The following is a 26,660-nucleotide window of genomic DNA, read 5'->3' as shown; positions in this document are numbered from 1 at the left end:
AGGGTGCTCATTAGGTGTGGTGGGTGCTTTCTCATTAGCCCCCTGCAGAACTGCGAAGCGGTTCTGGGTGGGGACATCAGATTTAGGAGGAAGCCCCTTGTCGTTAATTGTCCTCTTCCTCCTTTTTTTGTTCGTTTTTCTCATGACTAATTCCCAGCTTCCTGGGTTGCTGCCCTCCTTCTTTCCTATATGAGCAGTGCTAGACGTTTGCAGCCCCTGCACAGTTTGGGCCTTGAGCAAGCAGCCCAGCTTCCTCTCAGCTTCCCTGGCATCTTTTAGCTCTCCAACAGCCTCCCGCAGCTCAGCCACCTGCTGCAGGAGGACCTCCACCAGGGCGCACTGAGTGCAGCCCTGTCCATTGTGCACCCTCGCCTCAAGAGACCAGTCGAGGCACTTTCTACACTTCGAGGTCTGCGCCGCAGCCTCCCCTCTCATCGGCTCTGTCTGGGTGCCTACGCTGGCCACCGCCGGGGCAGAGCTCCCAGAGCGGGCCCTGGTCCTGAGGCGCGTGCTCACCATCCCGCTCGCTACCCGCGCGAACTGCCGCGCAAACTGCCGCGCCACACCCTGACTGACGTGCCACGCCCTGTTCACCGCGCTCCCTGGGATGGGTTTTTCCCCACTGTGGGCTGGTGCCGTCACTCCTGGCGCCGCCCCCTGTGAGTCAGCTGCTCGCGTGAGCTGAGCTGCCGGCTCCTGGGCAAGTCCTGTCGAGGACTTCTGAGGCATCCTCGGTCGCTCTTGCCGCTCCGAACTGAGGCTCCGGGACGCTGTGCTTCCCCCCGCTCCGGTGTTAAAGGCGTCCTCTCTGGAGATACTCACCTCGGCAATTCAAATAGCTTTGCAGGGAAGGGTGATGAGTGAATAGAGGAAGGGGCTCAGTATTTACAGCCCTGGGGGGGTATTAGGGAGGGTGGGGGCTGAGCTTCTGGGTCCTACTGGCCCCATGAGGTTCGTGTGAGCTACAAGCTACGTCTCTCTGAGCTCTCTGAGGTAGTGGAGAAACCAAGGAGCCCATCTAAAAGCACCCAGTGCCTTTATTGATTTAAAATGGAGTGGTGGGAACCTTGCCAGCTAATATCAGCACTGATATTGGGAAGCTAATAGAAGGAGAGATGATTTTTCCCACCCTTGGGATGCACCTTCTCCTTTGCTGCTGGCATTGCCTGGTGAAGATACCCATGGGGGGACCTGTGCCACTGGAGCTGTGTGCTGGGCAGCAGCGAGCAATGATGCCTGAGTATTCATGATGGCATTTCCTGTCTGTAACTGCCTTTGGACTGAAGCAGCCTCTTGATGTGGTGGTGGTCAACATCTCTGAGCCACACTTTTGCATGGTGACGTGCAACTTTGCTGCCTTCCTTGGGCCAACGCTGATTTGCATGCGCTAGTTTTGCCCCTCCTTGCTCAAGCAGTGGGATATTTCAAGCTCTTCTGGGTCCTTTGGTACAACAGCTATTTTTCCTTTTATGGTTTCTTGCCCTGTGCCAGTGATGGCATCTCTCACAGCTTTATAATGGATGTGAACCACGTGGGAGCACTAAGCTCCTATTAACTGTATTCCCGATGGACATTTGCGAGGTGAGCCACCAAGGATGGGGACCAGTTTTAATCACCACTCCTCAAGCTAATAACAGGGGACCACTCTACAACAACTCATTGAAGCTCAGCAACATTCCCCATTGACTTCAAAGGGCCCAGATTTCCCCCAGGAGAGCCAAGCAGCGGGTGGATGGGGATTAACCCTCTCTTAGGACCAAGTGTCAACAACTTTCCATTCTGCATCCAGCAAGAAGAGCTTTAAGCAAAGGCGTTGCTGTCTAATCCTAGGCAGGAGGTGGTATCCTGCCACTGCAATAAATGACTGTTGAGAAATTGTTCTTCTATGCATGGATTTTCTTCTTTCTTCTTCTTAATTTTCCTTTTTCTTTGCTACCATAAGCTATTCTACATTTAGCAGATTCATCTTCATTTAGCTTGGGAGTCGTCCACAAGAATTTCTGCAGAACTGGGTAGAATGTGATTTTTTTCTTTTTTTTTTACACACTTGATTGATAGTTTGAAAGGTTTTCGTGGCCTTTTTTTTTTTTTTTTTTTGTTTTTGTTGTTGTTGTAGGTTTTGGGTTTTTTTTTAATTAAAAAGCTATTTTGTGACAGCCGGTCACCTGGGATTTATTTTTCTTGTGAAAATATTTCATTACGGTTCTGATGTGATTGTCGTCTAAGGAGATTATCCTGTAACTTTTTAAATCCTTAAAATGAAACCAGGACAAGACTCTGGTTCTTTTACTCATGCCAAATTGTCTTTCCTTCCAAACATGTTTTAGTTTCCCCCATGACTGCATTTTGAACTAGACAAATCAGCCAGATATGATTTGTGATACCATAATTTTCATGCCACTTTCGGGGAATTATTTTGCAAGGTTTGAATTTGGGGTTTTTTTGGGTTTTTTTATTATTACTGATTATCACCCCTGTTCATAGTATCAGACCATGTAGGTACCAGCTTCCTTCTAATCCTAGGTAAGCTTCTAGTTCTTCTGTCTCTGGAGAATAGCTGTAAGGATATGAATGCTAAAGTTTCAGCTTCCAAATTGGGGGAAAAATAAGAAGAATAAATGTTGGGGCTCTGCTAGGGCTCTCCATGGGGCTGGCTTGCCATGTACGTTCATCGCGGCTTGGTCCTTCTGTCTAGTTGCTATGGACATTCAGTTACAGCTCTGTTAACATGCAGACACAGGAGATTTCTTCTGAAATAGCATAATAATTTATTTTTAAATAAACTGCTGGTCAGATGGTGTGGGCAGATCTTTGTCCTGGTGCCAGTGCAGTCATGTTTCTATCAAAACATCATTATGGATAACTTTAAAATAAATATGCATTTTTCCTTCAGTAGGAGGCTCTCCTAGAGCCAAATACATCTGAGATCTCCACGTACTTAGCAAACTAGAATACTCTTAAAAAAAACCCCAAAAATCATAACATTAAAAATAAGAGAAACAGCATTAATATAAAACCTTTCCCTGAAAAACAGCACTTGCCCATCATTAGGTGAGGACATTGTGATCTGTGATTGAAGATGAGGAGCCCAAAAGGCTGAAGATAAGTACACATGGCCTCCTGTTCCTGTCTCTCCCTGCTTTCCTACCCTGCTACTTGCACAGCTTTTCACTTCCTGGATACCTTAGCTCCTGGCCTCCAAAAGTCAAGGAGGAGGTAAAGAACAAAGACTCTTTTATTCTCACTGTAACTTGCACAGTATTTCTGCTGCCCAGGCTCACATACTCTTTTCTTCTAACTGTCTCATCCAAACAACCCTCATCACTTGGGAACTCATCAAGGTTCTCCCAGGTCTCTCCTGTGCTACTTGAATTAGACTCTTCCTTTTCTCCTCCAAGGTGGGCTCTAGCACCATGTTCACAGCTACCTTAGATGGGGAAATTTTTTATAGACCCCCTTCCTTGGGGAATGTCAACTTAGTCCCTTGGGACCCACTTTCTGCCTTCACTATTGGTTGGGGAGGTTTAACAGCAGGTGAGATGGGAAAACATGGAGAAAGAAGCAGAACTTTTTGATCTTTTTGTCCTGTCTAGTGATAGTGGAACAATGCATTGCTCCATGCTTCTCAGCCTACCTCGGATTCCTGCAGGCTCCAGATCCCTTCTTTCCTTCTCTAGTTATCTTGTGAGCATCTTCAAGTTCCCATGGGGCTTCAAGGTAATTTCCTCTCTTTCCCATTTAAATAAAAAGGTACCAATCACAGATGCAATGTCCCACACACAGTAACCAAATGCCACATCTCTGTCCTGATAAGCATGGTCTCATGTCCCTGCATCCCTCCTTGCCCCAGATCCCCCTGGAAAAATAAATAAATCAGGCCTTGCTACATCTTCGTTAGGCGCAAAACATTGAGGCGCACAGGAAGGAAAGTGGCACCAGAGGCGTATTGGATCTCCCGGAGGACCCCTTCCCACTTCTTCTGCTCTTCGTCATATCTGGACACAGACAGACAGACAGTTACGGTAAGGAAAGCTTCTCCTCTCAAGCTGCTCTCCATGGTAGTGATAGCCCATGGTGTGATGCCCCATAGGTGTTATTTGGCTACAAGGTATCTGCGGAAGCTGCATGGGGACTTTCAGCCCTGGTCTGCTCTGGTTTGCAGCACCAGGCTAGGGGATGTGGGTGTCAGCACATGGTCTCGCAGGGCAGGGTGTATTTTTCCATTGGGAAAGGGCTTGGTGACACCAAGACTGAACATCTATGGTGAGGGCCAGTGGGTGCCTGCTGATGGTGCTCTAGAGCCACAGATGTAAAGGACAGGAGCAGCTAACGCTCCATTAGCAGCCATCAGAAAGTGCTTTCTGCTTGCACATAAGACTATCAGATTTCCATCCTGAGTACTGGCTTTTCCCAGGGAGAGGATGCATTGCAGAAGTGCTGCTTCGCACCAAAGGGAAGCTCTGGAACCAGCTCCAGGCAAAATGACAATGCGGCAACAAAGCTAAAGGAGCCGATTTTCCCTGGTACGTTGCTATATGAGGCTGAGAGAGATCACTGAATCACCTTATGTGCCCTCCAGCACAGCACAGGACAAACTTCTCACCCACAGACCCTGCACTGAACCTGTAACCTCATGCTGGTGTAACCATCTCATTGAAGGCATCAAGAAAGACAGAAGCTATCTGTTCCCCCAGTGGCTCCTGCTAGCATCCCTCCCATACTCCCATGGACAGCTTGAGGAAGATCATCACCTCCAAACATCGTTCAGTTCCGTTGGCACCAGCTCTCCCGACTCTGTCTCCACTGTGGCGAACCCTCCAAGCAGGTAGAGCACCCCAGCCAAACTCACCAGGCTGACGGAGCTGCGCTCCTGCGGGAACTCAGTGAAGGTGTCCCACCTGCCGCATAGAGAGAGGGGACATGTTAGAGCACCCTTCCTACCTTCACGCTGAGGCTGGCCTTGAACCAGGAATCGACAACTGAATTAGCTAGGGATGGTTTAACTTGTGTAGGTCTACATGGGATGGGATCATGCACCAACTGTTGTTAGAAATACCTGTCTCCATCATCATAGTTCATCTGCATTTTGTGCTAAGCGAGCTGTGAAGCACACCTGGCATGGACCAGCATGCCCCAGCAGTAGGACTGCAGCTGCAAGGCCCACCCAAAGTCAGAGAGTCTATTGTGTTGGGTGAAGCTGCCAAGATAAAGCTACAGCACTGCAGGGAACCCAGGAACTGCACCAGTTAGTGAAACTGCTTTGAGAGTGAGCCTGAGATGATCCATAGCCCAACTGCAGTGGCATTGGTGATGCCCAGCTGTCCAGAGAATACAGACTGTGAGTAACTGGTATCAGGACTTGCAAGCAAACTCCAGAATGATTGGTTGGAAGTTGCTTAATGTACACCTGTAGCTGCTCCTTATGTAACTACACCCCGAAGCTATGCTCAGGTACATACTTGTTGGTGACAATGTCATAGACTTCCACTGAGTTGGTCAAACCAGAGTCGGTCACGCCAGCTGCCACATAGATCTTGTCCTTATGCACGGTGGCTCCGAACAAGGAGCGGGCAGTTTTCATGGGAGCCAGCTCCTTCCACTCAAACTTGGATGGATTGTAGACACACATCTTTTTCAGGCACTTCCTAGAGAAAGATGAGAGAGAACAGGAGCCTTGATCACTTCACAGGGAGTAGCTTTGCAACACAGGAGTTTGGGGTTGTCTGCTGGGAAGAATGTGGAGTGTCTAGAAAGGATTTTTCTCCTCCACATTGGCATGTGTGCCTTTGCTTGGGTATATACCCAAAGATGCCCATGCCTAATTTGTGTGTATAACATATCCCCTTCTGCTGTGCTTGTGCTGGGTAGGAGTCCCAAAAGTTCAGTATAGTGCTCAAGAGCTGGATACGGGTCCATGTAGCTAACTGCCTCTCAGAAACTTGCACATAGCCATCAAGACAGTGTTTCAGTGCTCCTGATCCAACTTGATGCTGCAAAATATGACCAGCAGCATCCCTGTCCCCATGACGGCAATGTAAGGTGTGTGAATGTGTGCACGCTCACACTTTTCAGACCAAAATCCTGACAGAGCAGGACCTATCTTTGCTGGATTTTGGCATGTTTGTTCTGCAAACAGTCACACTTCTGCCTTGCAAAGCAATGGCTACAGTGCTCCCTGAGAGAAGCTGTTTCTGCTGAGCCCGTCTCCTGCAGGAAGGCAGGATAGAGGTCAGGTTTGATGAGGTTTTTCACTCCTATTGCAAATACCCATCTGGATTTGACTGCTGGGACCACACTGCTCCACAAGAAGTCAGAGGCACGAGACCCTGAATGTGAAGGAGTTTCTTGCTCTTCAGTGCCTGTCACAATCTCTGTGACATTTATTTTGTGAGCAAAAGGGATGATATGTTCCCTCTCCTGCAAGGACAGTACCATCTCCCTGATGTCCCTGTGGGACTTCTAAGGGCTTGGGAAGGACTGCAATCACAGAAGCAAGCTGAGAGGGAAGGATCCACATCTCATATCCCTTCTAACCCTCTTAACCCATATAGGATCCAGGTTGGGGAGGTACCAACTCACACTCTGCACTCCCACTAGTTTGAGGGATGGCTTCCTAGGTTTCTCTTGTTTTTTGACTTACTTATCACTTCCTTTGCCACCGATGACATAGACGAGACTGTTATGCGATACCACCGCATGGCCGTAGACTGCATAAGGGAGGGAATCGGCTTCACCCCACTTGAAGGACCTGGATCAGAGAAAGATTGGAAGCAAAAGGATTTGTAGCTTTCTGGGTAAGGCCTAGAGTACATGGTATTTTCCAAACCTAGAGGTGACTCAATCTCAAAAATATGAGGTTTTCAATGAGATAGGGCTCATGAGTAAATTTTGTGATCCTAAAAAAAGGGGGGAAATGAAATATGCAGAATGTTTATGCTAATACTCTATTTTCTGCAGCATCCCCTACTCTTGGGCTTTTTGGGTACACATCCCCACTTCTCCCAGGATTTCACTTCATTTCCAAGCATTACCAGCTGAACGCAAACAAGACAGATTTCTGCATGACAGAAGAAAATTAAAACCAATGAGACTTAGGGGTACAAGATCCTGAAGACAAATGGTTTTTGGCCATCCTCTACCACTTTGAGGTGCTTTGGTTAGCCAACATCAGCAAGGACCCACGGGAGTGGGTATGTCCATATTTTGCAGTGCAGTGCTGTGTTGAAGCCTCTGAGCTAGATCTGGGACAGCAGAAGATGAAGCTGTAAGGCTTTGGAAACCCCAAACTGGTACCCAAATAGGGCTGACCAATTTCTCAACAGATGCCTGTTCATATCCATGTAGCTTAGACTTGTCCCCAGTTTTCATACATATAGGATGTAGCCCCCAAGACCTGCACTTTATTTTACTTAAGAACTGAAAGTTCTTAAGTTTTCTAATTGCCCAACCAATTTGGGCAAATATTTGATCCCATAGAGCAGCACTTTGCCCCCTCCAGGTTTGTTACAGTTGGAATCTTGACTTAAATAATGCTAGAAAGGCAAGTGGTGCTGATCACATCTCCGCCAGCTTCAAACCCTTCCCTGAGCACTTAGTAGGGGCAGACGCAGGGGCAGATGAATGCCCCATTCCGTGGGAATGAAACTGGTTTCAAGTCTCTGCCCATAAAGCAGACTTTGAAACACACACATCTAAATATAAACCAAACAAAGGCTTGTTAATGTTTACTGCGCTGCCTCTTTGGCAGCAGTCTTTGGATGTTTCTGTCTCCTGCGAGCAGAAAAGGATGGTGCTTTTTAATAAAGGTGATGACGTAACATGGGTCAGAGCCCATTGTCCAAAAATAATTGGATAGTAAGCCTGATATCAATTAGGCTGGTCAGTTCAGTGCCACGTTTGGGTATTTTCAAAACAAACTTTCCTGTTGAAAGCCACTCCTGGTGAGATCATGGTGAATGTCACTGGATCTCCAACCAATGGGCAAGAGCAGAAGGAAAAACTCCTCTCACTCCTCTGTGTATGCCTCACATAAGCATCTACTAAGATCAGTCCCTGATACATAATATCCCCATTACGGCTTCCATCTTGGGGAGCTTCAGTTACAATAAATGAAGCAGCTGGACAGAGACAGCTCAGCGCCCCAGGGTATAGCCTGAGACAGTCCCAATGGTCCCAGCATCTAGATGCAGAGTTTGAGCCCTGCCTCTGAAACCTTTTGGCCTCTGGAGATCTGGGATCATTTTCAATGGCAGCTGCTTCACCTTCTCTTGTAAGCCATCTCCCGCCCCACACTTGCATGTGAACACTTACAGCCGGTCGTAGCACAGGACTGAATCCAAAGTCTTCTCTCCCTCTTTCAGTTCTTTCCCTCCAACCACAAATATAGAGTTTTCTGCCTCTCCCAGGCCAAAGAGGCAGCGAGGGGAGGGCAGGGGAGGCATCCCCAGCCAGTCTGCATCCAGATGGTCGTACTGAAAGGAAACACATGGTCATTAGTGTGTGCTCACCCGGCCCATTTGCTTAGCAAAAATCAGGGGCCAGAGGCTGACGGATAAGTCTATTCCCATGTGCAGCTTGGTCACCCCAGTAGGCACTTACTGCAATGCCTGTGCCTTACCATCTGGTGCAGAAAGGGAGATCTTAGTGCAATTCCAAGCCATATATCATATGACATGTGTTTTATGACAAGGCACAAGAGCAGAGATACGCCAGCATGAACATGTTCTTGTCTATGCACCAAAGCCTTGACTTAGAATAGCTTTGTTCATCCTTGGAGGAGAGAGTCCCATGTTGGACCTGCAATGGATAGTTCCTTGGACTGGAGGAGCTGAAGCACTTGAATCTTAGAATTTCTGCCTGAACGTCTTCAGGTGCAACCCGCACCACAGTATTTCATCCTGATACTTTCCATCTCTGCCAGGTAGAGCAAGGTGTTGGCAATGTTGGCTACACAGCTCACTGCCCTGAGCCCCTTCTTTTCCTATTGATTCTTCTTTCTGGGAAATGATCAGTTACCATGTTCTTCCTCTGCTTCTCAAGATACTGATGTTGTCCTGTATCGCTTCAGTGTGTGTGAGTTCGTGAGATGAACCATGTGTCTATCTGCACAACAGCTATTTACACAATACTTATCAACCCAACACAGTACAACACAACTGAGATGGTACTGCAAAGACCAGAGCTCTTCTTGCTGACCAGAGTGTGCCAGACCCATCTGATGGAAGGGGAAACTGATTCCTATGGCACTACTAAATCAGATGTCCAAATCCTTGCAGATCCTTGGACATCTGTAGATCAAGGCATTGCCTCATCTCCCATCAGAAAAAAAAGATGTGAAAGATCATAAGGCTGGGGGCTCTCCGGGCACCATGGCTTGATGGGAACTGTAAACTAGGGCAAAAGCATTTAATATAGCAGAGGAGGGAGTGATGTCTTTCAGCCAGTTTGGTGGGACTCTGCAAGATAGAGCTGTGATGCAGCATTGCCTGAAGCACTGTTTGCTGTGGGCTCAGGCCAAAGAACTTTAGCTTGCTGGGCTGCCTCCAAAGACTTGGCCTCAGCTGGGTGCCTGTGGTTATTGTCTCTTTGTAATCTGTGGTCCACATATGGGTTATTTATAGTGCAAGCCTGAGCAGCTCAGTCACCAGGATAGTTAGTTCCTGCTTCTTGATGGATTCAGCATTGTTTTAAAGTCACAAATCTTAGAAATGACAAATAAAGGATACCCTTTTCCATCTGAAATGTCGATGGAATCATTTTGTTCCTGCCAAAATTTGCAAGACCTCTGGGATTTATCAGCATTTTTGTATTTTGGTGCCTGTCCTTAAGTCTAAACTATCCCTGACCTAACTGTCCTGGCTTCAGCAGGAGGAATGTGAAACTGGGGAGAATAGAAACAGTCAGAAGGTTGCTGCTGCACTGGCACAGTGGTTCAAAGTTTTGTTATATAGCGGTCTGTCTACATTTGTGTGAAGTTTCATCTGAAAAAAAGATTCAAAAAGGCTCTCTTGCTCAAGGAAGAGAGGAACCTCAGGAGAGCTTGCTCAGGAACCTCAAGCTACATAATGACACTAGTGGCAATAAATTACACCTTTGAAATTGATGGCACTTTCCAACCTTGGGAGACTTGTCTGCACTTCCCATGCATGAGTGCCACAGAAAGCTGTGAAGGGACCACAGTCCCCTTCTTGTGGGCAAGGCAATACTAACAGCCACATGATACCCAAGGCATTTGCTACTGGGTCAGTGGCAAACTGGGAGCTGAATATGGAAACTTTGGTGTTTGCAGCTTAGAATCACAGAATGCTTTAGGTTGGAGAGACCTCCAAAGGTCTTTCATCCAGCCTCCATGCTCAAGCAGGTACAGCTTTGGAGTTAGAACAGGTTGCCAGGGCTTTGTGCAGTCAAATATTAAATGTTTCCAAGCATGGAGGTTTTGTGACCTCTCTGGACCCCTGCTTCAGTACCCCACCACCTCTGTTGGGAAAACCTTTTCCTCACAACTAACTGAAATTTCCATTGCTGCAACCGGTGGCCATTGTCCTTGTCCCATCTTTGTGCAAATCCAAGAAGAGTCTGGATCACTCTTCTGTGCCCCCTCTTATCAGGAAGCTGCAGACACCAATGATATCTTCCCTTGCCCTTCTCCAGACTGAGTAGGCCCAGCACACCTCTAGGGGCAAGAACAGCACTAGAAATGGGAAACATACTGGTAGGTTGGGAAATACCCTGTGTCCTTGGGGTGTTTGCTCTGTGGCTGTAGCTGCTGCTGTTCCTTTGTTGGCACTTGGCAGAGCCACCCTTGGTTTTAGCTGGGGATTCATAACACAAAGGATGCAAAGCAGAACCCAGACCTGATGCCATTCACCTTCCAGTTAGTGTACCCTATGGCAGCCAGGGTTGGACCAAATGCAGTGTTCAAAGTGGTCCCCTATTCAGGATTTGAATCAGGAAGGCTTATTCCTATTACCTACTCCTTCAAGCCTCCTTCCCCAATTACAGAACCCCTTCTAGTGGGATCTGCCTTAAAATTATAGGGAGAAGAGTGAAGCAACTCAGATGTTTCACCTTCATTTACAGCTTGCATTTTAATATCATATGACAATGAACTACATGGAAGCTAAAGACTGGTGATGCTCCAAAGTGGTCAAAGAAACAAAAGAAAGATAAAGCTAGTACCTGTAGGAAATAGGAACTCATGGGATCCTCTTTGCTATCCTCGTTGTAGTATAGTCCTCCAACAATGAAGATCTGATTCTCTTTGGTCACCAGACTGATGTGGTTCTTTGGGATTTGAGTAGACAGGGAGGCAAAGTAGCACTCATTGGCAGTGGGGTCATAGGCCACTGCTCCACTGTCGCTCACCATGAAAATAAGGTCCTGAAGGAACATCCCAAAGCGCATTGTGTCATTTAAGATCCCTGGGAGAGCATCCTCCTCTATATCTTCTTCCTCATCTACTGCTCCATTGACAACATTGTCTTTCTCTTGCTTTTCACTGCTTTTCTTCACTTTCTTCTTCCTCACCACAGTGAATTTGCCTTTTTGGGCATCCTTCACCATCTGCAGTTTCTTAAGCAGCTCTGGGCTGGACTTCACCATGGCGTGCTTTTCCACATGGTCCTTGATGTAGTCATTGGGCATGAGGCGGAAGCGGATGCTTTCAAAGATGACAGGCAAGGCCTTCTGCCGGCTGTCATGGTCCTTGGTCCCCACCCACTTCATCACCACTTCGAAGACAGTCTCCTCTTTCTCAATGTTGAGGGAGTCACTGGAGATGACTGCAATAAGCTCGTCAGGGGAGAGCTGGTAGAACTCCTCGTCACGAGAAACCAGTGCAAAACGATCACAAATGAAATCCCGAGCTGCCACGGCCAGCCGGGCACAATCCAGCATCAAGCTCAGCCTGAAGATAGCCAAGCAGTTACTGAGGCAAAGCCGCTTCTGCAAGAAGGACACGCAGACGGTGAAGATGGAGGGGATCTGGAACATGTTGGCCACGGAGAAGATGTCCTGCACATTCTGCTCTGTGATCTCCAGCTCAGAGGTGTAGATATAATGGAGGATCTTGCCCATGACATCCGGATCAACATCTTCCAAACTGACCTCCCTCTTCTTACTCTCTTCCATGTCCGAGAGGAACATCGCTCGGAAATATGGGCTGCATGCTGCCAGTACCAGCCGATGGCAGGGAAATTCTTTCCCCTTGACTTTTAAGACACAGTCCAGAAACTTATTGTGGTCCAACATATCTTTGAGTCCATCCTGGAGAAGAGTTTGCTGGTAGAGACGCAATTCTTCTGCTTGATCTAAAGGCAAACCCATGATGAAGAGTAACTGCTCTTTCTCCTTTTTTTCCCAATCCTTCTTTTATAGATATATATTTATGAATATATCTATACCTAAACCCCTGGTAAAGAAACTTGTTCAAAGCAGGGCTCACGGTCTCCCTTGCTTCCAGACCGTCTGCACAGTGGGAATGTGAAACGCTTGCTACTATCGCAGCTGTCTGTGTACTTCAGTTTCCAGCGTAGGGCTTTATATATAGCCACAGCGCTACAAAGCTTAAGGAATCTATACTGAAGCATGTGTAAGCCGATCACCCTTTAATATGACACATTGGACAAGGAGGAAGGGAGGGGGCCGGGGGAACAGCTGTAATTCCAGCCTCCGTGCTTCGGGAAGGGTCTGACAGCCCATGAGTCACCCCAGGGAGAGCAGGAGTTCTTGCTGCCATGTCATGATGGGAGACATACGCGACCCATTGGTGCAGCCACCATGCTTGGGAAATGACCTCCAGATGAATCAAACGTCTGAATCTGCCTTCTGGGTCATGAATGGCAGGACCGAGACCTTCTCCCAACACCACTAAAATGACTGCTCTGAAACTCCTAAACCTTTTGCTGTGCTAAAAATAGTCAGTGAAGTCAAAGCTGGAAAGATGCAATAAGGGAGCGTCTTATGTGGGCCTTGTGGCATCCCTGACTCCAGCCAGCTTGCTCCCAGGGCTGCTTCTCTGCACAGGTTTGTCCTTTATTCTCCTCTGGAGCCACTTTTCAGGAGTCTGGAAGGGGGGTGGAAAATGAAGATAGAGCTATTTATTTACATCCCTGTACGGGATATGACACCTATGCTGGAAGTTACTTAGAAGTCTCACTAAAGGAAGAGACTCGAGGAGCCTGGGAGAGGGATGGCTCTGCTTCGCCTACAATACATGCATGGGCCTGAATGGCACAGTCTCTGGATGCCTCATCATTAATAAATCCATCTTTTCCACCATATTAATCCATCATTAATAAATCCATCTTGGTGACAAAGTCTGTGGCAGTAGACTGAGAAGTAAAGAGAGAGCAGCGGAGGGCTTCAACTCATGGGTTAAGACATCTAAACATGGGTATATTCTTGTAAATTGGGGGTCTCCTTCTAAGGTCTACTGAAATGCAACACCCCTATGTTGAAGTCTAGAGCCACAGCAGGTCAACCTGCCTCGCCTTGAGCTGATGTTCCAGAAAGACTGAGTCTCCAGCAGGTCTGATGTCCTGCTTGCATGCCATGGATGTCTAGGAAGCCCCATGGGTCCTCAAATGGCCAGTCTTTGTCCATCTCTTCCCATGGAGCTCACAAAGGAGCAAATTAGTTTGGATAGACATAGGTGAGCAGAATAGCTATAATTATGCCTACAGTAAAAATTGTACATGTATCTGTTTTATCTTTGTTACTATGGACCCTTTGGGCTGGCAGACAGTGTTATAGCACAGATTTAATTAATGATCTAAATAAGTCTATGCAAAGATAATAGCCAGTCTTCTTTGTGTATTTAAAGCCACATTAACCCCTTACCCTAGCATGGATGTATTTATAAAAGTGCTTTGTGCTTTTGTCTACAGACGTGCGAAGAGGGAGGGAGCTATACTGGTATGAAGCTCTCTTGTACTGGTGAAGTTCCAGCAGCATCTGGGAGGTACCAGTATAGCAGGGAAATAATCATAAGCTGTTTTCGGTGCTCACATGATAAGCTCTTCTGCTGGGCTGCTCATCTGTGACAGGATCAGGCGATGAGCACTGATCTTTGAACTGGGTTGAACTTTAGAAATGCTCCTCTGCTCCCAGACATGTGGGGCTGGACACTCGCATCTTCCCCTCTCCCCTCCCTCTGCATTAGTTCTGCACTATCCCAAGTTTAATCATAATGTTGTGCTACCAGCAGGGATTTTTCCCTCTCTGCCTTTAATCTCCCTTGAGCCCTGGCTTGTTTTCCTGTTCACTGTGCTGCTCAGCGTGTGCTGCCATCCAAGGTTTGCTGCAATACTCCCTGTGTCACAAAGTGCAGCTGCTAAAATGCAGCTACAGCCCATTCCTTCTCAGAGGTACTCTCACCAGACAGTGGGTCTATGGCTTCTCCCAGGTTTGTGGTCCACCTGGGGAAAGAGCACTATGCCAGTTCCAGAGCTGGTCTGGGATCTCCATTGGCTTCAGCGGTTTTGCACAGCAGCTGAGCCAGCTCCAAGGCATGGGGATGCATCCCTGTTTTTTCAAGTGCACTGCCTCCTCAGTACACTGTGTTGTTTAGGCTTCCTACAAGCATTGGGAGATACAGGTATCTCTGGGAGCTGGTTCACTGCACCCAAGTTAAACACTTACTTGAGATGAAAGGACTGTTGGAGTGAGTCCAGAGGAGGCCAGAAAAATGCTCCGAGGGCTGGAGCACCTCTGCTATGGGGACAGGCTGAGAGAGCTGGGCTTGTTCAGCCTGGAGAAGAGAAGGCTCCAGGGACACCTTAGAGCAGCTTCCAGTGTCTAAAGGGGCTGACAAGAAATCTGGAGAGGGGCTTTTGACAAGGGCAGGTAGTGACAGGACAAGGGGGAATGGCTTTAAACTGACAGAGGGGAGATATGGATATCAGCAGAGCCATATCAGATCGCAGAATGGTTTGAGTTGGAAGAGGCCTTAAAGCTCATCCACTTCCAACCCCCCTGCCACGGGGGGACACCTTCCACTAGACCAGGTTGCTCCAAGCCCCGTCCAACCTGGCCTTGAACACTGCCAGGGATGGGGCAGCCACAGCTTCTCTGGGCAACCTGCGCCAGTGTCTCACTATCCTCACAAGAAAGAACTTCCTCAGATCTCGTCTAAATCTCCCCTCTATCAGTTTAAATCCATTACTTTTTGTCCTATTCCTACCTGTCCTTGTAAAAAGTCCCTCTCCAAGTCTTTTCTCTGATGATAGCAGTGGAATTGGAGGCAGCCATCAATTCCGAGTCCTCTGCAACCATTATCTCTTGTAGAGGCTTTGATCATAGTAGATTTGTCCCACCTGTCTTCCATTTGCTGGGTCCAATGTGTCACCACTAAGGTAAACTGGTCTTCAAACAAGTACCAGCCAAGCCCAGAGGGGTTTAGCGTCTAAAAGCAGATGAGATGGCACATGCAGATGCGATAATGGTGAGCAGTGCTCATAGTTACCATTCATCCACATGAATGGATGAATCGACCCTCCTCAGGGAATTCCCTCCCTTTCCTCTGAGAGTGCTGACTGCTGTGTAACAGACAACAGCCCTGAATGGTGGTGGGCTGTTCTGAGGTAGCCCCTGCTAACTGGCCCCAGATCTAACACGACTACAGCTAGTAATTTCCGATAACTAATGGGCTAAGTCAGTTACAAAGTGTGTCTCCAAGTGGGCAATAGCACCCCCCATGACATGGAAGTGAGTGAGGATTCATTGAAGGTATCCTAAGGGTATGCAATGTAGCAGGATCATTCCTTCCCATACACAATTTTAGAACAAGGAAGGTGAATGCAGGAATTATAGCCATGTCAGGTGAATAGGTGTCAAATGTAGGGCTATTAATTGGGATTTGTACTTGCAATAGCAATGAACAATTGCTTTTCTTGGCTTCCTGGGTGAGTTTTGCTAACAGACAGGTGATAACCAGATCAGACAAGATACTTTTCTCCAGGAGAGAGAGGAGCAGTTGATAAATCATGTTCTACAGAGACATACACTGAGCTTGAAGCTCTGCTAAGCAAGTCTGAGCTGGCCGAGATAGATAGCACCTCTTGGGTGCTCCTGGCCCACCAGACCTCCTGGGTTTGTAATAGCAGTGATAGCTGAGGGGAGAACCTCAGGCAAAGAGGGGCAAATCCCAAGTTCTCCCATGAACAGCCTCTCTAACAAATCACCCGCTCAGTTGGTGTCTAAGATTAGCTCCTTCTGGCAGCTCCAGCGATGCAGCTGCTGGGTAAATTTAGACCCTTAGTGAATGGGTTATTTTCTCTCCTGGAGTACCTGCGTCAGGAGGGCAGTGCAGAGTCACTGGGCTTTGCCGTGTAAGTCACCCACTTCGACATCGCAAAGTGGGTGACTCTGTTTGTCCTCCCAGGCATCCAAGGACCTGAGCTGAGCCACCTGCAGAGTCAGATTCTGTGGTTTCAGGAGCTCAGGGTAGCTTCAGCTGTGTAGGGACACCTGTATGGAGGTGGGTGAGATGAGTTTTATCCTGGAAGGAAACACAGCATGTTGTAACTGTTTTGGTGGGAAAGAGTAAATCTGAAATAATGGAGATGCCAAGAAACATCCACCAGAAGTCCAGCAGCAGACCTGTGTTAAAAAGCGATGTGCCTGGTTTTGGGGATGTGACAAGAGATGCCACCAAGGCATAATACCTGCCCTTCCAGCAGTTTTGGTTGGGTTCCCAGAAATAAAACCAACACTTCTTCAAGCTCAAAAAGTACATAGGTGACAGTCTGATGGCAGTAGGCTTGTGATATTTCACTGACATGAAGATGGAGTCAAAATAAAGGTAAGTACAAATCAAGCCGCAGACAAACCTCCAATCTGGTGATGCCACTAACGTGGGTTTCCTTTAAACTTAGTGATGTCTCATGTCACTGTCAGGGGTGGGAGGTGAGGACCTGCAAACAGATCCTTTTTGTCTCTTGGCTCTAATGGTAGCACATTGACCATTGCCCAGGGTGTCACCTGCATTACAGCACCATGACAGTGATGAGCAGCAGGCATCATAGATGTCCAACATTTATTTGCTACATAAATAAGCAACATTTATCAGGGACTTTACAAAGTACTTTGGCAGAGCTGAAAGCTGGCTAGGAACTGATCCTGTTTCATCCACAGGGAAGCCAGAATACACCAGCACCAAGCGTCTTGAATCCACTTTGTAAAGTGGTCCAGATTCTGCCCTCACCAAACATTGACATAACTCAGACATAAGGCCACTGAAAGTTATTCTAAAGTGCAAGAGAGCCAGAGCTATTTTTCACCTTTTCCCCAAGGCACCACATTTCACACATGTACATTTATTCTATACACTCCCTATGCAGTGTCCTAAAGTCTACTTCTCCAAGGAAGCTGTCATGGGCTTTCTTCCCACCACCCAGCCCCAGATCACTGCCCTTCATTCAGGGTCTTTCTGCTTTGGTTATATATACACATGTGCGCTCATTCAGCCATGCAGTCACGGGCTTAGGCTGTGTGCACCAAAGTCACTCAAGGGATGCATGGCTGGAGATGAGCAAGAGTTGGCTACAGCATCTTCAGCCATGGACAGGAATGTGAGCTTAAGCCTTTGTCCATGGCATTTGAAAAATCATAGCGTATCATATCATAGCAGGATGGTCATGGTGGCCACATCAGTCTGAGACCCGGCAGTGGAGAGCCCTTTGGGTTTGAGTTGGGGCCTGGAGACCAAGCAGCTGTGAGCCATGTGTTGTTTCTTCAGCAGGTCCCCAGGCAACTTGTATGTGTTGCACGATGGCTGTGAAGCAAGTGTGGCTCCCGCACTCTCCTTAACTATGCCTGATGTTGGTGTTAAATCACTTTTTGCCAAGACATTTAGCACTGATGAGACCTTGTCCTGGGTTCAGCTATAGCAGTCATTTTTCTCCTGCTTAGTAGCTGGTGCAGTGCTGTGTTTTTTAACTTTCAGCCTGGGAACAACGCTGATAACACCGATGTTTTTAGTTGTTGCTAAGTAATGTTTATTCCAACCAAGGACTTTCTCAGTCTCATGCTTTGCCAGGGAGGAGGGGAAGCCGGGAGGAAGCAGAGACAGGACACCTGACCCAAACTAGCCAAAGGGGTATTCCATACCACAGCACGTCATGCCCAGTATATAAACCGGGGGGAGTTACCCGGAAGGCCCAGATCACTGCTCGGGTCGGGCTGGGTATCGGTCGGCGGGTGGTGAGCAATTGTATCCTCTCCCCTTGTTATTTCACTAATCGTTATTATCATTGGTGGTGGCAGTAGTGGTTTTGTGTTATACCTTAGTTGCGGGACTGCTCTTATCTCAACCCGTGGGAGTTGCATTCTTCCCATTCTCCTCCCCATCCCTCCAGGAGCGGGGGGAGGAAGAAGCGGGGGGGGGGGGCAGTGAGCGAGCGGCTGTGTGGTTCTGAGTTACCGGCTGGGCTCAAACCACGACAGACCTGTTTTGCAGAGATTGTAACAGCTATCACTCCACACTGCTGCCAGTGGTGGGGAGATAGTACCCTTCAATGGGTATTAAAGACATCCTGGTCTTCCTACCCTTTGCTATAAGGACTGTACTATTTATTTACTAGCCTCTTGGCAGGTATAGATTGTGCTGAGCCATTTCACAATCCTTACTGCACAACCAAAGGATGCTGACCACTTCTTGTAGTGAAGGAAACATGGGATGCTTAGGCTGGAAGTGACCTGGAGGTGGTCTGCTCAGATCAGGCTCAGCACCAACTAATCCTTTTCTCATAGCTGTGTGTCTGGACCACCAAAAAACCTCCAGTTGTGGAGCTTGGAGAGTCTCCTCTGGGAGACATGGGCTACAGATCCTGAGGGAGTGGGATCAAGGAGCGCGGGATCAGATCCACCTGAGTGCTGGTGGACCCCCTGGAAGCAGAGAGTGAAATTTCTAGTCCTGCATGAGGTCAGGGGGTCAGAAAAATGATGAGGGTGACTCTTTCTAGCATTAAAGAGATGTCCTGGGAGCCTACCTCAGCAGTCTGTCACACATGGGGAGCCTGCAAAACGCCCACTGTGTCTTATAGAAAATCTTTCCTGCAGCAACGGGGTGACCTGTGCCTTCCAGGTGACTTCTACATGGGTGAGATACAGCAGTCTGATTGTCAGGAGTGTTTGGAGAGTCCCGGCCAGTGGCTGGCCTGGCAGCGGTGGCTGGAAGGGGGATGAGGCTTTGGGACAAGTCTGTTGATGCCTTCCTCTACTCTGCCTTTGCTTTGTCAGTCTTCTCCTCCTTGATTGCCATAATGCGCTCATGCTCTTTGATCAGCTGCACTCCGCAGTACGTGATGAACCAGATGGACAAGGTGCTGACAGGGAAACCTAGAAGATGTAGGGAGACATGGTCATCTTAGTGTGGCAGCTTGCCTAACAAAGCCAACTCTTCTCTCCAGCAATGCTGCCTCTCAGGTGGGTTTAGAGGTCCTACGAGTTCGTGATGGCCAACAACATTTTCCATTGTGGATCCAACCCTACAGCTTCACTGAGAGAAGAGAGAAAACCCCAAAATCAGATTTTAGATGATCTGATTTAGATGGGCTGTGCCTGAGCCCACCAAAGCATCATGGACCACAGCTAATGGGGGAATATGCTGGAGTGGCTTTGAGCACTGTCTTACCCCCGACACTCCTTCTGTTCCCTCGGTTTAGACATTCAATCTGCCCATATCCATCGTTGTTCAGTACTGTGACCTTCTGGAAGTTTTAGGTCCTACTAATGCTGAGGATCAACCCCAGCCTTGTTCTTTACTCAATGGGGACACAATGTACACCTAGGGAAACACATGTTTTTGTCACCTACGTAAGTGACTGAGAGCTGAGAGCTCTCCCTTCACTTATGAAAGATCTAATGGCATTTGTAATCACAAATCTGGTATCCACAGCAGAGAGGAGACACAGGCTTTGTACCTGCTAAAACAGGACCTCTGAAATGTATAATGCAACCAGCAAAAGCCAGCTAGCTCAGCGGGCAGGCACTTCTGGCACACTGAGCCCAGAGTGTCACATTATCTGTTTCCTATGCCAGCCCTATCCCAGACAGGGCTGGAGGACATGGGCTTCTGATGGTTATTTATACCCTGGGGTGCTCAAGAAGACTTCAAAATGGTGCCACCATCCACTGATTAGAAATGTACATATTTGCTGTACATTGCTAATGTACTGTAGCATGAGGATTTGTACCTGTCACCTTCAGGTTGACGCAGGAGTAACTGCTAAAGCAAAAGGAGAAGAGGTAGGACAAGTAAGTCACTTTCTCCAGCAAGGGGACCATTTCATTGCCAGGGACTCATTGGTGCGGTGAATGTGACCTTTGCATTGCTGCAAGGAGTCTAAACCACAGTGTCAGGCTGTGTTAGGAGCTGTACAAGCACACCTGGAAGGTAGCTCATGCCCCAGAGAGCTCACATGAGAAGGGTGGGAGCTAAGAAACCATTCTTTTCCATAAGAATTGAGCACATTGGGAGCTGCCACATAACAACCCAATGGCTAGGCCATTTCGGATCCAAGAGGACTCAAAAGTCCCGGTCATCAACTCTCCTACCAGTGTCCCCCCATCAAGACAAGATGTCCCTCAATGGGGAAGGCTGGTAGCACCTTACCTGTGTGGAGGAGTCTCTTGGTCACCAGCAGTGCAAACTCCAGGCTGTTGAGGGCTAGGATGTTGAAGAGGATGATGGCCCAGAAATTCACAGCCCCAAAAACTGCCCTAATTCGCCGAGACATGGCCACTGACATTTTGTCCTGTGGTGGGGAGAGGAGTAGAGAGTGAGGAAAAATGAGGCTGTAAGGATAGGGTAAGCACTAGGCCAAGTCCTACCTAACTCCAGCTGGGATCCCTGAGGGGTAGGCAGAAATTAGAGCAGCCTTTAGCATCTTTGGGATGAAGAAACATAAGGACAAGGTAAAACTTGTGCTCTGCTGCTGGACTCCTGCGTTTGGGACTCGACTGGTGTTTCAAGGTCCCATGGGTAGGGGCAAGATGTTATACGTGGTTTCATGCTAACTGTAAAGGTTGAGTACTGCTTCCTTCATCTGTTGCCTGGGGTAAGCCATTCCTCAAGGCAGATGAATGCTCTTTTATACCAGGATTATTATTATCCCTATGTGCATATCACTCCTGGCTCCTGGTAGAAATTGTTTCTTAGGAGTTAAAAAACCCCAACAAGCTGAAAACTGGTGACAGCAACAGAGTGAAATTGTCACTGGCATATAATCCTCAGGAGCAGCTGCTGTGAGTGGGGCAGGGAAGTCGTTTATAGCAATCTTCAAAGAGCACGATGAATCCCCAGGCCACTTAGTGCTGAGAATTGCAGTGCCACAGGGAAGGAGATTTCACTGCCTGTCAGTGCTATCATCTGATTAGAAGTGAGGAGAGTAAATAGGAGGACTCCTCTCCAAAGTTTTTGTTCAAAAGAAGTCTTTATTGAGCTGGTTTAGAACCTCCAGATTTTAGACTGGGCAAAACAAATAAGCAACATAATTGTTTCCAGGATGGAGTTTCCAAAGTTTTTCTTCCAACATATCCCCGAGGTACCTTGGTCCCAGAGACAGGGGACTAAGCTTTGGAGTGGTTGGAAAATGATTCATTCTAATATCTAAAAGTTTGCTTTTATCAGAAATCAGATCAAAACATCAAAACCACTCAGAATATCAAGATGTTTTGCAGAACAAGAACAAATTATTTTTATATGGAAATGTATAAACAATTCACCATGAACAGACCTCAGATTGTGTGTCTATCATCTGTGGTACTTTGACACTCGTTGGGGCTGCACGTCTTGTTCTCTTGGACCTCCATTTTCCCTCTGAAAGCTCCACACTCAGCCTAAATGTCATAGGGGCACGTGGGAATTTGCTCTGCATGGGTGACACAGTGCATAAAATGAAGGGATACCAAATACCAGGACTGTGTTTCCCTTGGCCAGCTAAGTAGCTGATTGCAAGGATGCTAAAGGCCACAGGAAAAAGCTTCAGGTCTCCACACAGGAGGCCTGGACATGGAGCTGCATAGCTTCATCAGTGATGTCGCTCTTCAGTCTCAGCTGAAAATGGATCTGGCTTGTATAACAAAGTCTGATCTCCCTACAGTCATGAATGTTTCCCAGCACCAGAGTTTGGTTCCAGACCTATTGACTTTTCCCCATCCATTTGCGGCCTAGCTCCTCACCTCCAGTTTGACAAAGGGCGCCTGCTGGAAGAACTTCTGCACCCAAAGCTCAAAGTTGAGGCCAAAGCAGTTGAAGACAGACCAGATGTAAATGATCTCACAGGGTCCTAGCCACAGGGTGGTGATGGCAAAGGTGGAGATGGAGGCCATGAGCTCCTTAATGATGTTGTCATGGTTCTCTCCGATGTGATCATACACATACCTAACGGGCAAGGAAAGAAGTTGGTGCTCCCTGTAGTCAATGAGACCCTTCTGGAGTCCCTTACCCCATGCTCACCCACCATAAGCCTTTCATAGGCAGGTCAACATAGAGCACCCCAGCAAGAAAGGAAAGATGTTTTGGCTGACACATTCTAGCAATAAACTGATTATTGCTGCAGTCCAGCACCCTTTCCCCCTCTTGCAGGTAAAGGGTTGCTAAACCACGGGGATCTGTAGAGCTGCAGGCTATCTCGGACTTTCTGCTGCACAAGATTTCATCACAGAGCAGCCACTACCTTCAGTACAAGTTTACTGGTGCGAACTTGTGGCTGAAGAGAGCTGACAGGCTCAGGGAGGTGTAGCTACAGCTCAGGCCACCCTTGTTACCCAGGATATGGGAGACCTGGGCTCAATTCCCCTTTCCTCTTGGTGGAATATGAACCTGACTCTTCCTCCCTCGAGGGAACGCTAAACCCACCAGACTTCAAGGGATGTCTGGACAGGACTCTCTTATTCCTAACTTTGGCAGAGGGCTGTGGCCCTTTGTGGTGATTAATTCAATGGTCTTAGGGATAAACAGACCAAATATGACTTCATGCCATAATGGGATTCATTTGCAAGAGAGGACACCTCAGCTTTGGGATGAACAGCATTTAATGCTTCATTGCTATGTGATGAAAGATAAGACCCTGAACCAGACTAGAGATGGTTAACACTTACTTGCATAGCCAGTCATTAATCCCTCTGTCAAAATGCCTAAAATGCAGATGATAAAAAGCATGTTAAAACATGCAGCGTAATGAATGACACCCTTCCACACAGCAGTCAGCCAGAGAAGGTACCCAATCCCCTGGCAAGATACATCTTGAACCTTGTTCATAGCAGTTGTCCATGCTCCTTCCTTGAACAGGTCCCACTGTTTATGTGATGGTAACCTCTCTTCTTATCTATTGCTTCCTGCCCAAGAATATTTTCCTGGGCTATGGTCAGGTCTAGACTATAGGTTCAGTATATATGTTCAACATCATAGATAATCTCCAACTCATAGGCCAACTGCTCAGAATCCCAGCACAGATGTCTCCCCGCCATGAGTGTTTCATTCAGGTCAAACATGCCATCTCTCTTTGTTGCATGTGGGGTACTCACGTTTCTGCAAAGACATAGAGCATGGTGATGCATTTGGGGGGCTGAGGTGGGTCCAAGTGGTCCAGTCTGGCAATGGTGTTGATGACCCCAAACATGACAGCAGCTTTCACCCAATCATACACCAAATTGGAGTAGGCCAGGCCAGCTGGAGCAAAAATGGGAGTCAAATGAGACTGCCTTGGAGAGGAGGAGTCTGACACTGGAAGACAAACCCTGCAGGAACAAACACTAAAGATTTCTAATTCCTATTGCTGCACCTTGCTTGCTGCATCTTGCTTCTTCCCTGCCAGCCTCCAAGAAGAGTCCACCTTCTGTACAACCCTCCATTAGGCAGTTGAAGACAGAAGCTAAAACTCCCCTGAGCTGCTCTCTGTACAACCTACACACAGGGGCTATTTCGGTGGCTCACAAACACCTATAACGGGTGGCCACCTGAGAAGGCATCTGAGATACCAGGTGTGCCTCTTGCAACAGCATGGGGCTGATTTTTTGGAGGTGCTGAGCTCCCTCCCAGCCCAGAACAAAGTCAATGGGAATGGCTTGGTGCTCAGCCTCTTAAACCAGCAGCTAAACAATTTACATTGGGACCTTGTGAGAACATCAGACCAACACCACCTGCTTTCCAGGGCTGCCTGCCCCAGCTCTGTGCATTATCAATGGGAAGAAGAAGGGTTTTTCTCAAGCCTGTCCAACAAAGGCATTGCCAAAGCCTCTCAGTGAGGATGGATGGAGATTGGAATCACTCACCACTGCCCTGAAGCTGAGTACAGGTGTGAACCTGTCCGAGCACGGCCACTCACCCAAGGACCAGTCTGAGAGGCGGTTCATGAACTTCAGGTCAGAAGGGAGAGTGAGGATGTAGAAGAAGTGAAAGAAGATGTCCACAGCAATGATGGCCCCCACGTGGATGAGGGCATGCGCCCGGATGTTCCTCATCTCATCATCTTTGCGTCTGAGCTCTCGGGTGCTCACCTGCCCAGGATGGCAAGCCAGGAAAGGATTGAGCTGAGAGACAGGCAGCATGTTCTTACATCCAGAGAAATGGTCCAAACAGGGACTTAATGCTGCCCTTCAGAATCACACCATGGCCTACAGTGGCACAAATCACCACTGATGCAGGAACACCCAGGGGGGTCCCTCCAATACCCACACCTCGGTGCTGAGAATAGCAGCAATGTGCCTCCTGGATCACCCTCCTAGCAAAGGCTGTTCCCATTGCTGGGCCTTCTAGCAGAGCAGGCACACAGTGTGACACCACAGGTCTGGCTGTACCTAAGGGACCTGAGTTGGGGTGAAAACCATATCAACCAGGGAGCTGGGGTTTATGCTCTTTCTGCAGGGACGTGTTCAGAAAGTCAAGTTTTCTTAAGGGTGGCACCATGCACAGATCACTAAGGGAGAGCAAATGCCCATACCCGCCACATCTACAGGATGCCACAGCCTGAGGGAAGGACATGGACTTATAGAATGGTTTGAATTGGAAGGGACATTAAAACTCATCCACTTCCAACCCCCTGCCACAGGCAGGGACACCTTCCACTAGACCAGGTTGCTCCAAGCCCCGTCCAACCTGGCCTTGAACACTGCCAGGGATGGGGCAGCCACAACTTCTCTGGGCAACCTGTGCCAGGGCCTCACCATCCTCACAGGGAAGAACTTCTTCCTAATATAGGAATAGTGAAAAATTTTTTCCTAATATCTAATTTAAATCTCTACTCTGGCAATTTAAAGCCATTCCCCCTTGTCCTATCCCTACAAGTCCCTTGCCCAGGAGAGGTTGGGAACAGGGCTGGAATCACACCTATAGCTCTGCCAGGGCCAGGTCTATATTTTTGGAGCAGGATCATTTGGGAGGAGGAGGAAGATGACTGATGGTCTCTGGAGCTTCTGCTGAAGACACTTGCTTTAAATGAGAGGGTAGCTGCTAGAGAGGCCATCCTGAATAGGCTGGGACCTAATCTATGGGGATTTCATCTCTGCTGTGTCTTGTACCAACAGGGGGCCGGGCTTTGCCTCCCGGAGCTGTCATGTCTCTGGCTGTTGTAATATAATCACCATCCGAGCAAGCTTTCAGGATTACACTGGGCAGACTGATGTCCTCGCTTCCCCGCATTGCCGTAAAAATTGCTGCTGTATTCAAAATCCTCTTATGTTTATTACTTTCCCTTTATTCCCTGCGAGAGGTGGGAGCTCTCCCAGCATAATCCACAGGCTTCCACACCAGCCCCATCATCAAATCCAGATGATTTCCGAGCATTAAAGCCTTTGCCAGATTTCTTTCATGTCTGTTATATGCCAAGTGCTTCAAGGGTACAAAGAGGCCACTGGACCCTGAGCTGGTAGACAATTCGAGGGAGGACAGTCTCTAGCATGGAGATATGCAGGAGGACAGGGAGACCCCCTTTCATAGAAACATTTAGAGAAGAACATTTAGAGAAGACCTTTAAGATCATCAAGTCCACCACTACCAAGTCCACCACTAAACCATGTCCCCAGGTGCCACATCTACAGGTCTTTTAAATTCCTCCAGGGATGGTGGCTCAACCACTTCCCTGGGCAGCCTGTTTCACTGCTTGACATCCCTTTCAGTGAAGAATCTTCCCTAATATCCTATCTAAACCTCCCCTGGTGCAACTTGAGGCCATTTCCCCTTATCCTCATGTCTGAGTGTGATGGTATCACCCCCTTGTCATCAGGGATGTGTGCCCCATGCTTCCAGCCCTACGGAAGTGAATTTGTTCCCTTGATCCTAATAAGGAAGATGCTTTTCATCTCAAATGAGGCTGACCAAGCCCTGGTACAGGTGATGTCCCATCACACGTGGGGGTGCAAGGGTTCTACCACGATGTAGCACCAGTAGGAGACAAGGATACAGATGTGTTTCCTAACTGGGCCGCACACCCCACGCTGGGGAAGGGACTCCATCTGCCTGCCCCCCATAATTGCTGCTGGGCAATCAGGAATTCACCTCTGCGATGAGCTGCAGCTCCAGCAGAGCAGGGGAGCATTTAGCCAGGAGATGGCAGTAGTGGCCAGGCCAAGACAGGACCCATGGCCGGGGCATGGGAAAGGTGTTGGGACTTCTTGGGCCTTTTGGGGTGAGCGTTTTAAGCAGCAGATGGGGGAATTGC

General features: G+C 48.1%; 1 protein-coding gene across 2 annotated transcripts in view; it reads right to left on the bottom strand.

Annotated features, from left to right (window-relative positions):
• Window positions 1–3,883: 3,883 nt before the first annotated feature.
• The window catches only part of LOC115617330 (kelch-like protein 40), a 29,410-nt gene continuing 6,633 nt past the window's right edge, over window positions 3,884–26,660 (bottom strand). The window contains exons 7-17 of one of the 2 annotated variants that reach the window (XM_030507679.1): window positions 24,330–24,501; window positions 23,530–23,674; window positions 23,104–23,139; window positions 22,183–22,384; window positions 21,734–21,872; window positions 11,179–12,302; window positions 8,311–8,471; window positions 6,641–6,748; window positions 5,460–5,645; window positions 4,752–4,898; window positions 3,884–3,995 (exon numbers count right to left, since the gene is read on the bottom strand). In XM_030507679.1, the coding sequence (XP_030363539.1) occupies window positions 3,884–3,995; window positions 4,752–4,898; window positions 5,460–5,645; window positions 6,641–6,748; window positions 8,311–8,471; window positions 11,179–12,302; window positions 21,734–21,872; window positions 22,183–22,384; window positions 23,104–23,139; window positions 23,530–23,674; window positions 24,330–24,501 (2,532 nt within the window). Of the gene's footprint in view, window positions 3,996–4,751; window positions 4,899–5,459; window positions 5,646–6,640; window positions 6,749–8,310; window positions 8,472–11,178; window positions 12,303–17,972; window positions 19,339–20,614; window positions 20,757–21,733; window positions 21,873–22,182; window positions 22,385–23,103; window positions 23,140–23,529; window positions 23,675–24,329; window positions 24,502–26,660 lie in introns of those variants that run through there. The other variant, XM_030507688.1, reaches the window with a different exon arrangement.

This window comes from Strigops habroptila, chromosome 1 (genome assembly GCF_004027225.2).
Source record: "Strigops habroptila isolate Jane chromosome 1, bStrHab1.2.pri, whole genome shotgun sequence".
Classification (NCBI taxonomy): Eukaryota; Metazoa; Chordata; class Aves; order Psittaciformes; family Psittacidae; genus Strigops; species Strigops habroptila.
The sequence above is the reverse complement of the archived record's forward strand: the minus strand, read 5'-3'. Positions and strand labels throughout refer to the sequence as shown.